We start from the raw sequence: 17,749 nt of genomic DNA on the forward strand, positions 1-17,749 counted from the left end.
AAAAAATCACCAGTAAGACACTGTAGGCGTAGCTCTAGTGTTATCATGTAATTCTGCCAAAAAGAAACACTGCCTTTTATGCTTAAACCTCCCCCGGGTTCATAATCTATAATACTCACATTAATAATGCTTGTTGAAACCAGGTCAAACATGCCAAATTTGATGCAAACCCCTCCCGAACCCTCCCCTGTACAACAAATTATGAATTACTAAACATTTGATTTCATTATTTGTGCTGAAGTGTTTTTTTCTGTAATTTCATTCATACATCTTTATCGCTTAGAGTATTCGCGAGTCATCTGCCCCACTCCGCCATGACAAAAATATTAATTCAATAAACATTTTTAATTTTTAAACTGGGTCATTATTCATGTGTCAATATATATATATATGCTGAAATAATTGAAGCGTGTTTTGGTTCGGACCAGCCGCCCAGTTAGCTCTGAGTAGCTGTATAGTGTTCCGGCCGCGGTGGTGTGTTTAATCACTGCACTGGGCATAATTACACTCAGGATTCCCACAATCGTGGCAGCAGTAAAAGATCAGGAGTGCCTACATGTCGGCCTAAATGGTTCAAGGGACCGTGTCACAGATCAGCACCAAAAAAAGTTTTTTTCTGTATCGAATCTCAGGACAATATAGAATGTGTTACGCTTTGATATCATAATTGTAAAAAAAAGTACCAAAATGTAAACAAAAGTGTGTCGGAGACCGGGTTTGAACCGGGATCACCAAAATTGAAGTCTAGTGTCTTACTCACTGAGCTATTAAGGCTTACTCTAATCGGGTGACATAATTAAGCTATACACCTACCTTGGTACTTACTCTAATCGGGTGACATAATTTCAATATCATATTCTTGTAACAATAAACTCCACCTCAGTAATCATTGAATTTTTTTTCAGTTTGTGTAGAAAATTAAGTGGATTGTGGTCACTGAAGACACCAATAGGTAATAGATAAACTTTAAAGTCCTGCAGAATTGCAAGAATGAGAGCAAGACACTCTTTTTTTATTGTTGAATATTTTTTTTCTGGTGTTTGTTAATCTTTCTAGAAAAGTAACAAACTGGATGTTCAACACCAATGTTGTCCCCTTGCACTTATACAGCTCCTGCACCAATGTCACTGGCGTCGGCTGGCAATTTGAAAGGTTTGTCGAAATCTGGTACTAAGAGAATTGGTGTGTTCATTAGTATGGCTTCCACTGAATCAAATTCCACATCTGTCCTTTTCCCTCTTAGTCAATTCGTTTAAGGTTCTGTGATTTCAGGAAAGTTAAAAGTTTATGTAATAACCAGCCATACCGAAAAAACGCATCAGTTGTCTTTTACAAGTAGGCAAAGGAAATTAAGAGATAGCTAGGACTTTAGCATCTATAGGTTTAACCTGACCATGTCCCACAACATGACCAAGAAATGTCAGAGTAGCATGACAAAACTCACAGATTAACTATCAGGTTGGCACTTGTAAGTCGATTGTTGATTGCATGTTTTACCGCATAATAACGTATGGGTTGATATTTTCTTCAATTATTTTTGTAAAAGAAAGAACACTCGCTATTATATTGTATACGGGGTATACAAATGAGAGACAGAATACATGTGCATACATCTATAGATGGCAGGTTCAAACCCCGCATACAAAACTAAATATTAAACAATACTGAAGACAAAGAGTTAATAAACTATATCAAAATACGGAAAGTATAAGCAACATGAATAAATCCAAAGATCGGAATAAAGAGTCTGAGTACATGACAGGAATAGATATATATATATATATACATATATATATATTTATATATATTAAAAATCTTTAACACTCGATTAATTATGATTCTGAATTATAACTTCATATATTATACTGTATTAAGCCACTCTCAAGTGTGTGTGTTGTTTTTTTTTAATTTTATAGCTTTGTAGCAAAACAGTTTCCAGTTGAAAAAGTGCCGACATATTCTGGTAATAGTTGTGAATCTGTTCACAAAACATAATTATGTTGTTGTTTCTTTTTGTTTGATCATTAACTTAAAAGTCAAATATTTTGCACCTTTTAATATCACAAGATTTTATAGGATTGTCTTAAACAAGAAACAAAGTATACTTGTGTATTCGCTTAAGCAATTGAAACGAAAATATATCGAGCCTTAACATACTATAATTCTAACTTTATAAGTACGTACATCTTTAGCAGGGTTTGGAAAGAGGCAACGTCATATGAGATTAAAACGGGATTTACTTATGTGAATAACTTAATATTTTCAAGGTACTAATCTCGTATCGTTTTACCTGTCAGTCAAATAGTGTGAATGTTTTATCAAATTATATAATAGTGGCGCATAAAAATTCAGAAGGGCAAAAGCAATTCAAAGCAGACAGTGGATTTTGTAAAACGTTGAGCTAAAATGGTAATGCCAAACCATAAACTTAAGTTGCAGTACAAATAAATCTTATTAGCTCAATTTGAAAACATCCATCCGTGTAAAATCTTTCTGGAACATTGTCAAGATAAAGACCAAGCTTTGTTGTTTTGAATACTTTACGCTAACTATGGGCCCAGTATTTTTTTGATCCAAAAGCGTTGCAACCTGCTGACACCTTTCCGACATCAGCTTGATTCCGTCATGCACCAAGAGAACACCTCCGTCTGTAACAGACACAACGCGGCTTGTGTCATCTTTTGAGAGACTGAGAAATGACGCTAGCATGTTGCCATTCATATCAATCTTGGTCAGACGGCGGATGCCCCAGCTTGCTCTGTCGGATACATAAAGAACATCCCTGCCGTCGTCAGTGTCGAATGCAACGTAATTTGGTGCGGTCAAAAGCTGGTGTCCACTCGGCTGGTTCACTATGTGATGGATGAATCCAGTGTCCATATCTAAAACGCATATCTTTGCAGGATCTTGGAAACAAACCGCTAATTTTCCATTCATGAAATCCATACCGTAGCATTTACCATCCACGTTCAGATCTCTATCTTCCTGCAGACGTTCGTTGTACACTTTTATAACAGAACTTTCTGGAAATGAAACTGCAAAACGATTTCCGTCCAGCGCCACGCTGTCTGCAGGTAGAGAATGTACTTCTACATCTATTCCAATTTTAAAGCATCTCTTTTGGACATCGCTGACATTTTCGTAGCAGAATATTTGACGTTGGTATTCAGAACGCACAATTCCTGCTAATTTATCTTGTCCGAAGACACAAATAATTTCTATATAATGTTTCTGAATATTTGTTCTGCAATCCTCGCCAACGTCTATTGTGTCGTATATCTCAAGTTTAGAGAACGCAGGCGTAGAGCTATACTGAAGTTCCGCATCACTGGACGCCATTTCCCTGAAAATAAATAACAACTTATCAGTCAAAACGTGATATATAGCCACGTCAAATAAAGCTCAACCCTGCTTCTTTTTTAATTTATTTTTTGAAATGTTTTAGACGCGGCCTCCGATTTCATTATTAACGAGGTTTTAAAGATTCGTACACGTTTGCTTCTTTCGTCAAATTACAATACAATATATTGCCTTAGCATTAACGATATATGCTTTTTTTAACTATTTGTACATCCCGGTAACTGAGCGGTTAAGCATTCGCTTCGGATGGCGATGGTCAGTGGTTCAATTCCCGGTTCCGTTTTTGGAAGCTACCTTGTCTTCAAAACATTAAAAGGTATGTTAAACCCTACTAATTTGAATGTTGTAAGAAGCTTAAATCTTAGCTCATATATCAGTGACAGAGTTAAAGAACTCTTTTTTGTACAAACAAAGTGAAACACAATGGACATTTCAAGGACAGGAAACGATTATGAGGTGTCTAGCTTAAATATCGAAGCCGGGCAAGCCTTGAAGAGACGCGAGTGCGCTAACCGGTGTTTATTCTACTATATTTGTGTGTGTGTGTGTGTGTGTGTGTGCGTGCGTGCGTGCGTGCGTGTGTGTGTGTGTGGTGTACTTTGTATTGGTTCGCCATGTATATTCTCATTATTTGTGTATGTATTATGACTTCTGTCCACATTTAAATTTGCATAACCACAAATGAATATTATGTATAGTGCATCTACGTTCATGTTATTGGATTTAAACTATTTTAGGAACTATTTTATACAGAAAACGGAGAAATGTAACACCATGGCCTCTCGCCAATATCAATTAATCTATGTCGTTTCTATCTAAGTACACATTTGTCAAACTGCCATGTTGTTTATGTTCATAAAACAAACTTCATTATGGTTATTGGCAGGTGTCAGTAGGACAAAATGACAATAAATGCAACAGTCAATCGCTTTTACATCAGTTTGCGTTGGCTCCAAGTCTTGAATAATAAATAGTGAGGCTTAACCCCTTTTGGTTAACTCATACTGCACATGATATACTTAAAGTAGAAAATAAAATACTTCAACCAAAGTCAACTGCTTATGGCTGAATTAAGAACCGTCCAGAAAATGGTTAAATTGCATTGTTTACAAAAAAGATCTGCCAAAAGGGCTTGTCCTAGCTAAATTTTACGTCACTGAAACTCTTAATTAAAAAGCCCCTTTAGTGATGAAAGCCATTATTATTATTTTATTCTTGTCATCTAAGGTTGAAATATCACATGATGTTATTAAACTGTTTATTGGAATTTAAAAACGCGTTCTGAATGGTGAACTGCAAACTGTCTATCCGGAGCTTCATCATCAGTCTGCTTCCGGTTAAAATTCTAGGAATTTAAGCGGTCAAATTCTGAGATCATCCCAACATTCGTATTCGATCTATATTTGCGCAAATATGTTCCGGATGTGGACCAACGCCATACCGGGTATAGCTTGTAAAACCAAGATGTAACATACGATGGGAATACTCCATTTTACGAATTGAGTAATGAACAAAAAATGCAGAAAAGCATAATCGTACAGCAAAGCATACAGATAATGAATTTCAACGTCTTTTACATGAAATTTTTTAGCAATACCAATGTTATATTGCATATCAAACATTGATAACCGAAATTGTGGAATGTATTGAGACCAATGAATTATTATCGATTGACATTTCTGACGAGAAATACAATGTTCTGTTTGTTGATACGTACGGTTTCTGTTTTATAATGAAAATACATTAAACAGATACGGAATACAGATGCGTTTTCATGGAATACCGACCTTACAGCTTAGCACACACCATTGCTTTCAGCTCTCTTATTTTGCAACAGAAACAGGTTATCCTCATAACAAAGCCACATTTCCTTCAAAGCATATGTATTTAATGTTCCGTACTTGTCTAGTGTATATCAAACCTAGGCATAAAACTTTGACAGGATTTACAATTCACAATGTTATGATTTCAGTGATCTACTTTCGTTTTAAACACACGTAAGTTGCAATACAGTCAGGTAAAATGCAGCTCGTTACAGGTAAAATCAAGATCAGTACAGGTAAAATCGAGTTGTCTGTTTTCATCTTATAATTTGCAGTATACGCGCTACTTTGCTGTATTATATAACTTAAATAACAAGGTTAATTCCCTAAAATATTCTTAAAATACCATCCAATATTGAGTGCAAATTAATTTTGAAAACTTCACTAAATGGAAATTTGAATAGTTTCATACAATATATTTATTAATGCGAATGTATAATTTATAGAACGAAATTTATAACAATATGAGTACACATGTGTTACAATAGCACGTCGTATTTTATCGATATGCTTATTTAATACAATATAAACTTAAACTTACAGTATTTAAGTGATGTTATCCACGGATATGAAACTGACTTCCCACTTTGTAGAAACGAAATGAATGATCAGTTTAAGTTTTATTGAAATAGGAGAATGTCTTATCTTATCACTGTGTGTATTTAAGTTGATACTCGCATACGGGCAATGCCCATTAGGCGAGTGCTCCGATAAGATTGATAGTCATATTATATTTCTTGAGCAAAGTGCAGACATATGTTTACCCTTGCTAGAGCTACCCTGATTCTATAATATGCACTAGTGTATAGCACTGTCGCACGGGACCCCCTATTCAACGTGCCTCTCGAAAGACGATTAGTTTGTTTAGTGGTGCGGCGGGAAATTCGAACCAGCGATCCCTGGAGTGACAGTCAAGTGTGTAGCAACTAGACCACGGGTCTGCATAATGTTTGTTTTTTACATTTTCTACAACGTTTTAAGTATCAATAAATAACTGATTCTCAAAAAAATATTTGGAATAAGTGTATAGTTAACCCAATTCCGAAGTCATCAAGTATGGACCCTAGAGATCCGTCATCATAATAAAGTACATTTTATTAGAGAACGAATTGGGCGGTTTTCGCAAAAACAGATATACAATACACCAAATCTCTAGTCTTACAGCATTATTGATACAAGGAAAAAACGCAATCTGTTGACATTTACAGCTTTTGATGATTTTAAAAAAGCTTGTAATTTTAGTAATTGGGATTTGTTGTGTGCAAGATTATTTGGACTGGGTTCATCTGGTAAAATACTTAAGGCTGTTATGTCGCTCTATTCCACCGTCATTTCCTGTTTACTTGTTAACTTTCTAGTGGCCTACGGCAAGGCATTCGGAACTCTTCGGCCATTTTATCGAAAACAACCTCGGATGTATGCCGGTACATCAGTTGAAGTAGTTCGTACATTTTTGAATAATATCATTAATTAAATGTAGTGTTTAAGAGTTGTATTTATTGATCTCAGTTTAAATTGATTGCCAGTGAAGTGTTTTATTGCAATCATAATTAAGATTCCCAAGAGTTAAGTCATAAAGTTTAACTGCTAAATTAAATTACTACGCGATCTATTTGCAGCGGACTTAAACGTACCACTTCTTGAGTTTATAAACCGTCCAAATACATCCGAGGTTGTTTTAAAAAAAAATGGCCGAGGAGCTCCGAATGCCGGCAAAGTTGCATCCTGTCTCCATTATTGTTTAATCTATTTTTAGATGACCAAGTTAAGTACATTAAATGTTTAAATGTTGGGATTTCTATTGAAGATGAGAAAATGTGTGTTTTAGTATATGCAGATGACATTGTTCTCCTAGTTCCAAGCGAAGCTGAATCACAAGAACGTTTAAATGCTTTAGCTGATTGGTGTAACGACATGACTTTTAATACAACAAAGAGTAATATAGTTTACTTTCTTCCTCAATCTGTACAACGTACAAATTTTCAACTTTATATGTGACAGTGGCAGTTCATTTGCAGTTGTTAAGTATACGTTCCTACGCATTGTGTTTCAATGAATTTCTTGATTATAATGTGACTGCTAAAGCCGTTGCTCAGAGTGCTAGCCGTGCGCTCGGGCTTCTTATTGCTCAATGTAAAATCATTGGTGGTATGCCGTATGCTGCATACACTAAATTATATGACTCTATTGTTTGGACGATTATAAGTTACGGTGCATCTATCTGGGGTGTAAACTCGTTTTCCTGCATCAACGCCGTGCATAATAGTGCCCTGCGTTTTCTCGGCGTTGGAAAATACACACCTATTGATGCTGTTTCAGGCGAAATGGCATGGGTACCACCGATTGTCCGTCAGTGGAAGTCTATAGTCGGACATTGGTCTAGGTTGTGTAATACACCTGTGTCACGTATCAATAAACGAATAGCACTTAGGGCAAACGGCAAGGCATGTAACACATACAAATCTTGGTTTTATTGTGTAAATGAAAAAATGTTAAGCATTGACTTACATATATACTAATATGAATGACAATGTGACAAAGTCCACCGTTGTTAGCCAATTATAAGATAAAATGATGTCAGTGATTGGCACGATTCTATAAATAGACCAAAAGTTATACGGGGAAGGGGTGGAAATAAGTTAAGAAACTATTGCAAGTATAAATTTAACTATTCTGTTCAAAATTGATAATTCCGCCAAAACATAGGGCAGCGTTAAGTAAATTAAGATGCGGGGTAGACACTATTCGAGAGGAAACGGGCCGATATGATAATCTAGCCCTAAATAATCGTCTTTGCCCTTTTGCAACACTGTTGAATCAAAAATCATTAGTAAGCTATCAATCTCTAAATAAACCCGCTTATCAACAAAACGTAGCGTAAGACAATTTCTTGCAAGATTCCCGGGCCGGGATGTCAGGTCTAGGGATCAGATCGAAGCCATCCGCGATCTACCCCTGGTCGCAAGTTAGGATGGTCTCGGTCATAAGAGGAAACGGAGATGATTGCATTAAGATATTTACTATAATAACTGTTACATAAATTTCAGGGCCGTATAAAAAAATAAGTATGCAAAAAATCCGGATTTGCAAACTTAATCCGGATGCTGTTATTTATAATTGTTTACTGACCTAAATTTACAACCCCGTTTAAATACTGTTCCTCTCTATAAATCGATCAATATCATGACATTTTAGTACAACTGATTTAAGGTAAGTCATACACCATTGGGATGCGAAGATGTTATAGGGCATTTTAAACTATTTTGACATTTAATTGATATAAAGTAATCATAATATCATTAATGCATGCATAAATTTTTTGAATAACACAATAATAACGCAAGTATTATGATGTGATATTGTAAAGGGAGGTAACACAACAAAGTATTGCTAAGATTGTATAGCTTTGATATTAATATGCTTCTTATATAATATAATGCACATATAATTAAAGTTCTCGGTATAAAATATAAATATTCAAACTAAAAAAATTGCTATTTTAAAATGAAACCTTACCAGTATCATTATTTTATTAGTGATGAATGGATTAGCTTTTGAAGTGAAATAGACATGATAACTAACCGGTGTAGTGTTACTAATCGTAGATAATCCCTAAAGCTATTGTTGTTGTTGTTTTTTTTGTCAATTACATTTGTTGTCAGTACATAGTTCGACTTTTCTCTGCACCTTATTTTAGCACTTTCACACCATTATAACATTTTATTATACATCGTTCTTTTTCATCAGACAATTAGATGACGATGGGAGACAATTCTTTAGAATAGTTTTGGTCAATCTTATCAGTTGCTTCCCTTGGATAATAGTTTATTATGTTAGTATTTTAATTCATTCTGAACAGTTTTAATTTTTCTGCTAGATCATACACTTATTTTTTCCCACAACGATACATTATATGCTACTTAAATTGATCAATAATTTTTCGCTTTCCAGCCTTCATGAAAATACTAGCAGGCATCTTAGTTCACGTTCACTTCAAATGCGAATAATGGTTTAAAGTGTACAGTAAAACCCCTATATGCGACCACTTCGTTTTCACGACTAACCCGCTAATAAGACTTTTTTCAGACCCGATCGTTTTTCTCTAGAATTCAACGGTCGTAAACCCCGAAAAAACGGGCATCCCAGTAATACGACCACATACTCCTTTCCCTTTTAATTAATCAAATGTTAAATTGGTCCGTAAATGCAACTGCAGGCAATTAATTGATAGGTACAATATATGTTTGTGTTCATACCTAGATTGACACTCAATACAAAGACGTTTGCAACAAGTCTCCCGGTTTAAGGTTTTATTATTGGCGATATAAATGAAGACCAACTTAACCAATGAAATCATAAATTTCGAGAAATAATGCTAATTTATAATTTGCGAAATGATATAAACACCCCAACTATGTTTTTGTGTTCATGCTTATATAAAAGCCAGTGGCTTGTCAAGCTCTGTTATAACAAGAAAGGTATGGAACTACAAACGAGCAGAATTTTAAATAATAAATGAACGAACTAGTTGGAAATACAAAATGAAACCATTTGATTGATGGATGTATCGACCAAGCGACCAATCTTTATACATTATAAATATAACCGAAATGTGTATGTTTTTCAACGACAAACAATGAAAAGCATTGTATTTTGCGACATATCGAAGGCCTTTGACAGGGTTTGACACAGAGGCCTTATTTTGTTAGTCAAAGAATATGGAATTTCTGGAGATATTCTAAGATAAATTATCTACCGAATAGGTTTAAAAGAGTGCCTATAGGTACATCCTTCTCTAAGTTTAAGCCAGTCACAGTTAGGGTCACACAGGGCTCGTTTTTAGGTCCACTTTCCTTTCTTCTTTACGTGAACGATAAAGCTAATACCCTAGCGAGCATAACAAGGCTTTTTGCGGATGATAGCTCTCTCGCTAGCTCCAATGTAATAGAAACTACAATTAATACTGATCTTTAGAAAATCTCCGACTGCTCTGGTCAATGGCAGGAACTATTCAACCTTTCAAAATCAAGAGCTATACTTTGATCACTTTCTAACCAGCAACGACCATCTTTCTTGTTTGATACTACGCTGCAATTACTTTGTAATCGTCACAAACATTTCACGCTGAGCCGTGATGGTACATGGCACCATTATATAGATTCAATCGTTAGTTCTGCCAGGATTATTTTATGTTTTACACAAGCCCTAAAATATAAACTTTGCTCTATAATTCTAGAATAAATTTAACATCATATTTAAGACCAATTTTAGGATTGTCTGGAATAGTTATATAATTTACGAAAAGGGAACGTTGGAAAACTGCAAACCGAAGCAGCAATAAGTGTTACCGCTCTCTCACGTTCGGTTTCAGTCGCTAGAGTAATTAAGGAAGTCGGTTGAATTGCCGGATAGAAGAGAAATGCAAAGGTTAATTTTAGTATTCAAACATATCCACAGTGAACTGACTTCGCATTTATCAGCACACTTTCCGCAAACAATCAAGGATTCTAATCGTTTTAATCTAAGAAACAATGAAAAAATTAATAAATAAATAGACGCCTAATAATATGCAATCTTTCAAAGATACCGTCATCCTAGCCATTGTGGAATTCACTTTATATAGTAACAATACTTTTGCAGTGACCTAAATTCCGACTTGTTTGACAAACACCTTTGAGACCTCCACTTTGTATTAATTGCAGTGTTGACAAATAGGTTGAACATTTCTTATTTCGGTGTAAACTCTTCGCTGACCAGCGATACAATCTTTTCCGAAATACTCGAAAAATCCACCGGCTTAGTACAAATAAACTGCAAAGTCCTGATATATACTGAAGTTCAACGTTTTGTTAAGACTACCCAACGATTTAGCTAAATTAACAATCGGTACCAGGAGCTCATCTTCTCTCTCTCTCTCTCTCTCTCTCTCTCTCTCACACACACACACTCTCACTCTCTCTCTCCCTCTCTCTCACACGCACGCACGCACGCACGCACGCACGCACGCACGCACGCACACACAGGAATTAGTGCCCTTAGCTGTAATTTGGCGCCATTTCACAGACGACTTTTCTCGAGCAGAATATTAAAAACATCATTTAGCAAGTCTGTAGTATAACATATCAGCTTTATTCTTATTATTGTTCTTTTCATTTCTAGTTCACTTCGTTTCACTCAGAGTCAGATATCAAATGAAGATAAAAATACATCACCTTATAAACTGCGGTTGGCTGTTGGGTTGATCCGGATCTTGAAGCTTTGATTAAAAAAATCACTTACACCTTTCAATTCTATTTCAAACGTTGAAATATACTCGACACGAACAATCAAGTCTCGGAGCGTCCTGCTTAGAAACGGATATTTGATTAAATCATGGCGGTACTCCAACCGATTTTTGGAATATTGAATCGATTATTTTTAGTAAAAATATTTATGAGTGATCTCAAGTTTCAGACGATGTATTAAACCAAAACACACGAACACATATGGCAGACTAGACACTTTTTGGTCACATTTAAGGTCTGAATTAACATTACTAGGAAAAAAACAAAAGTATTATTTTTAAATTACGTACAAATTAAGAAGCTTTTTTTGGTGTTTAAGGGTAGAGCGCAGATAAGTGTCACGACCAAACTGTGCATAGAAGTAAATAAGATAATACTGAATCCTATGTGAAAGATCTCAGTGACACTTGCATGCGCTCTGTGTTTATTTTTACATTAAAAACGCAAAAATCGGCAGAATCAACGCTTTTGGCGCGAAACCACGTGCTTTGCGTGCCGTTTCTGACGTCATCTGTTGGCATAGCGGAAAACTATTCGTAATAAAATGCAGTTTCATGTTACTCTATTTATTAAAAACTGTCAGTAACAGCAGTTAATAACTTAATATTTTTGAAATATAGAGGCCGTATATGCCCATTAACGTACGTTGTCCTTTGTGAGTCGATTTGTCATAAAAAGAGTAAAATGTATGATAAGATGCTTAGCATCTTCAAATAATTTGACATTCATCTTTTGGTTTGACAAATAATAAGAGTGAAATGTATGATAAATTGCTTAGCATCTTCAAATAATTTGACGTTCATCTTTTGGTTTGACAAATAATAGAGTGAAATGTATGAGAAATGCTAAATGTCATGAATCGATTTGATACTTAGCATTTGGTTTGACAAATGAAAAAATGATTTATTCATTCGCGACGATTTCTTAATTTTCACAAATGAATGGTATCTCATTCTATTTTCTGTCAAATAAACCTTGATGATCTGCATGTTTTTTTCCAGGAGATGAAATTTCATGAAATGCAAAATGTTCATATTCAATTTTTATTCTCAAAGATTTACTCATTGTGTACAAAAATAATGAAACTGGCGTTCACACAAGATTTGAAAACAAGTAAAATCGTCATATTGCTTTCATTCATTTGATGTTTTTATGAAGAATTTGCATGTTTTTTCTAGGAGATGAAAATTTCATGAAATGCAAAATGTTCATATTCCATTTTTATTTTCAAGATTTGACTCATTGTGTACAAAAATAATGAAACTGGCGTTCACACAAGATTTGAAAACAAATAAAATCTTCATATTGATAATTATGAGACAATCTGTGGCTATTTGGCATGACAAAAAATAAAGTGAAACATCAATGAGTTGTGATGGTTTACATTTGGACATTTTTCAAGTTGATCTACAAATGGACGAATACTCTATTCATATTGGATGATTTACTTGCAGTGTGTTGTAAATACTTGTCTCAAAACATATTAACCATTCTCTCAGTTTTGATTTACAAATGATAGCACAACACGCACAGTGCTTAAAATTATGATTTATTTGACAACTTTTCAATTTTTCAAAATTTTGACTTTGGATTTTCACCATAGCGCATTCGTTTTTAGCTATATACTTACCAAAGCGCATTTGCGTTTAAGCGATGTAGTTTTTTCACGCTGAGTACCCCCCTTATGAAACTTTTTTTTACATTGAATTTAGAACGATTTATTTGAATCTCAAAATTAAGCACACAAAGTAACGATGTACAAATATTTTGGGATGACGAGATTTTGGCTCGCTCGCCCGACCAAACTAAAAGACTTATAGATATACTTTAAGTCTTTCAGTTGGGCTGGGCGAGGTAACCAAAAAGCTCGTCACCCTAAATTATTTGTACATCGTCACCTGGTTTGCTTAAATTTGTGAGTCGATTTGTCATAAAAAGAGTAAATGTATGATAAGATGCTTAGCATCTTCAAATAATTTGACATTCATCTTTTGGTTTGACAAATAATAAGAGTGAAATGTATGATAAATTGCTTAGCATCTTCAAATAATTTGACGTTCATCTTTTGGTTTGACAAATAATAGAGTGAAATGTATGAAAAATGCTAAATGTCATGAATCGATTTGACACTTAGCATTTGGTTTGACAAATGAAAAATGATTTATTCATTCGCGACGATTTCTTAATTTTCACAAATGAATGGTATCTCATTCTATTTCTGTCAAATAAACCTTAATGATCTGCATGTTTTTTCCAGGAGATGAAAATTTCATGAAATGCAAAATGTTCATATTCAATTTTTATTCTCAAAGATTTTACTCATTGTGTACAAAAATAATGAACTGGCGTTCACACAAGATTTGAAACAAGTAAAATCGTCATATTGCTTTCATTCATTTGATGTTTTTATGAAGAATTTGCATGTTTTTTCTAGGAGATGAAAATTTCATGAAATGCAAAATGTTCATATTCCATTTTTATTTTCAAAGAGTTGACTCATTGTGTCAAGTCCATGAAACTGGCGTTCACACAAGATTTGAAAACAAATAAAATCTTCATATTGATAATTATGAGACAATCTGTGGCTATTTGGCATGACAAAAAATAAAGTGAAACATCAATGAGTTGTGATGGTTTACATTTGGACATTTTTTCAAGTTGATCTACAAATGGACGAATACTCTATTCATATTCAATTGGATGATTTACTTGCAGTGTGTTGTAAATACTTAGTCTCAAAACATATTAACCATTCTCTCAGTTTTGATTTACAAATGATAGAGCACAACACGAACACAGTGCTTAAAATTATGATTTATTTGACAACTTTTCAATTTTTTCAAATTTTTGACTTTGGATTTTCACCATAGCGCATTCGTTTTTTAGCTATATACTTACCAAAGCGCATTTGCGTTTAAGCGATGTAGTTTTTTCACGCTGAGTACCCCCCTTATGAAACTTTTTTTTACATTGAATTTAGAACGATTTATTTGAATCTCAAATTAAGCACACAAAGTGACGATGTACAAATATTTTGGGATGACGAGATTTTGGCTCGCTCGCCCGACCAAACTAAAGACTTATAGATATACTTTAAGTCTTTCAGTTGGGCTGGGCGAGGTAACCAAAAAGCTCGTCACCCTAAATTATTTGTACATCGTCACCTGGTTTGCTTAAATTTGTGAGTCGATTTGTCATAAAAGAGTAAAATGTATGATAAGATGCTTAGCATCTTCAAATAATTTGACATTCATCTTTTGGTTTGACAAATAATAAGAGTGAAATGATATAAATTGCTTAGCATCTTCAAATAATTTGACGTTCATCTTTTGGTTTGACAAATAATAGAGTGAAATGTATGAGAAATGCTAAATGTCATGAATCGATTTGACACTTAGCATTTGGTTTGACAAATGAAAAAATGATTTATTCATTCGCGACGATTTCTTAATTTTCACAAATGAATGGTATCTCATTCTATTTTCTGTCAAATAAACCTTGATGATCTGCATGTTTTTTCCAGGAGATGAAAATTTCATGAAATGCAAAATGTTCATATTCAATTTTTATTCTCAAAGATTTTACTCATTGTGTACAAAAATAATGAAACTGGCGTTCACACAAGATTTGAAACAAGTAAAATCGTCATATTGCTTTCATTCATTTGATGTTTTTATGAAGAATTTGCATGTTTTTTCTAGGAGATGAAAATTTCATGAAATGCAAAATGTTCATATTCCATTTTTATTTTCAAAGATTTGACTCATTGTGTCAAGTCCATGAAACTGGCGTTCACACAAGATTTGAAAACAAATAAAATCTTCATATTGATAATTATGAGACAATCTGTGGCTATTTGGCATGACAAAAAATAAAGTGAAACATCAATGAGTTGTGATGGTTTACATTTGGACATTTTTTCAAGTTGATCTACAAATGGACGAATACTCTATTCATATTGGATGATTTACTTGCAGTGTGTTGTAAATACTTAGTCTCAAAACATATTAACCATTCTCTCAGTTTTGATTTACAAATGATAGAGCACAACACGAACACAGTGCTTAAATTATGATTTATTTGACAACTTTTCAAATTTTTCAAAATTTTTGACTTTGGATTTTCACCATAGCGCATTCGTTTTTTAGCTATATACTTACCAAAGCGCATTTGCGTTAAGCGATGTAGTTTTTTCACGCTGAGTACCCCCCTTATGAAACTTTTTTTACATTGAATTTAGAACGATTTATTTGAATCTCAAAATTAAGCACACAAAGTAACGATGTACAAATATTTTGGGATGACGAGATTTTGGCTCGCTCGCCCGACAAACTAAAAGACTTATAGATATACTTTAAGTCTTTCAGTTGGGCTGGGCGAGGTAACCAAAAAGCTCGTCACCCTAAATTATTTGTACATCGTCACCTGGTTTGCTTAAATTTGTGAGTCGATTTGTCATAAAAGAGTAAAATGTATGATAAGATGCTTAGCATCTTCAAATAATTTGACATTCATCTTTTGGTTTGACAAATAATAAGAGTGAAATGTATGATAAATTGCTTAGCATCTTCAAATAATTTGACGTTCATCTTTTGGTTTGACAAATAATAGAGTGAAATGTATGAAAATGCTAAATGTCATGAATCGATTTGACACTTAGCATTTGGTTTGACAAATGAAAAAATGATTTATTCATTCGCGACGATTTCTTAATTTTCACAAATGAATGGTATCTCATTCTATTTTCTGTCAAATAAACCTTAATGATCTGCATGTTTTTTCCAGGAGATGAAAATTTCATGAAATGCAAATGTTCATATTCAATTTTTATTCTCAAAGATTTTACTCATTGTGTACAAAAATAATGAAACTGGCGTTCACACAAGATTTGAAAACAAGTAAAATCGTCATATTGCTTTCATTCATTTGATGTTTTTATGAAGAATTTGCATGTTTTTTCTAGGAGATGAAAATTTCATGAAATGCAAAATGTTCATATTCCATTTTTATTTTCAAAGAGTTGACTCATTGTGTCAAGTCCATGAAACTGGCGTTCACACAAGATTTGAAAACAAATAAAATCTTCATATTGATAATTATGAGACAATCTGTGGCTATTTGGCATGACAAAAATAAAGTGAAACATCAATGAGTTGTGATGGTTTACATTTGGACATTTTTTCAAGTTGATCTACAAATGGACGAATACTCTATTCATATTCAATTGGATGATTTACTTGCAGTGTTGTAAATACTTAGTCTCAAAACATATTAACCATTCTCTCAGTTTTGATTTACAAATGATAGAGCACAACACGAACACAGTGCTTAAAATTATGATTTATTTGACAACTTTTCAATTTTTTCAAAATTTTTGACTTTGGATTTTCACCATAGCGCATTCGTTTTTTAGCTATATACTTACCAAAGCGCATTTGCGTTTAAGCGATGTAGTTTTTTCACGCTGAGTACCCCCCTTATGAAACTTTTTTTTACATTGAATTTAGAACGATTTATTTGAATCTCAAAATTAAGCACACAAAGTAACGATGTACAAATATTTTGGGATGACGAGATTTTGGCTCGCTCGCCCGACCAAACTAAAAGACTTATAGATATACTTTAAGTCTTTCAGTTGGGCTGGGCGAGGTAACCAAAAAGCTCGTCACCCTAAATTATTTGTACATCGTCACCTGGTTGCTTAAATTTGTGAGTCGATTTGTCATAAAAAGAGTAAAATGTATGATAAGATGCTTAGCATCTTCAAATAATTTGACATTCATCTTTTGGTTTGACAAATAATAAGAGTGGAAATGTATGATAAATTGCTTAGCATCTTCAAATAATTTGACGTTCATCTTTTGGTTTGACAAATAATAGAGTGAAATGTATGAGAAATGCTAAATGTCATGAATCGATTTGACACTTAGCATTTGGTTTGACAAATGAAAAAATGATTTATTCATTCGCGACGATTTCTTAATTTTCACAAATGAATGGTATCTCATTCTATTTTCTGTCAAATAAACCTTGATGATCTGCATGTTTTTTTCCAGGAGATGAAAATTTCATGAAATGCAAAATGTTCATATTCAATTTTTATTCTCAAAGATTTTACTCATTGTGTACAAAAATAATGAAACTGGCGTTCACACAAGATTTGGAAACAAACAAAATCGTCATATTGCTTTCATTCCTTTGATGTTTTTATGAAGATTTTGCATGTTTTTTCTAGGAGATGAAAATTTCATGAAATGCAAAATGTTCATATTCAATTTTTAT

General features: G+C 33.8%; 1 protein-coding gene across 2 annotated transcripts; it reads right to left on the minus strand.

Annotated features, from left to right (window-relative positions):
- Positions 1 to 871: 871 nt before the first annotated feature.
- LOC128206360 (uncharacterized) lies at positions 872 to 5,863 on the minus strand. 2 transcript variants are annotated; one of them, XM_052908754.1, is made up of 2 exons: positions 5,148 to 5,346; positions 872 to 3,343 (listed from the first exon to the last, which is right to left on the minus strand). In XM_052908754.1, the coding sequence occupies exon 2, from the start codon at positions 3,337 to 3,339 to the stop codon at positions 2,455 to 2,457; it is 885 nt and encodes a 294-aa protein (XP_052764714.1). In that variant the 5' UTR covers positions 3,340 to 3,343; positions 5,148 to 5,346; the 3' UTR covers positions 872 to 2,454. The 2 variants fall into 2 exon arrangements, with proteins under 2 accessions (XP_052764714.1, XP_052764713.1); XM_052908753.1 differs by lacking the exon at positions 5,148 to 5,346 and adding an exon at positions 5,725 to 5,863 and having other exon boundaries at positions 873 to 3,343.
- Between the last annotated feature and the right edge of the window lie 11,886 nt (positions 5,864 to 17,749).

Source organism: Mya arenaria, chromosome 10 (genome assembly GCF_026914265.1).
Source record: "Mya arenaria isolate MELC-2E11 chromosome 10, ASM2691426v1".
Taxonomy (NCBI): domain Eukaryota; kingdom Metazoa; phylum Mollusca; class Bivalvia; order Myida; family Myidae; genus Mya; species Mya arenaria.

Excerpts from the sequence above, each read along its gene's own strand:
- LOC128206360 (XM_052908754.1), bottom strand. The coding sequence starts at position 3,339 with ATGGCGTCCAGTGATGCGGAACTTCAGTATAGCTCTACGCCTGCGTTC.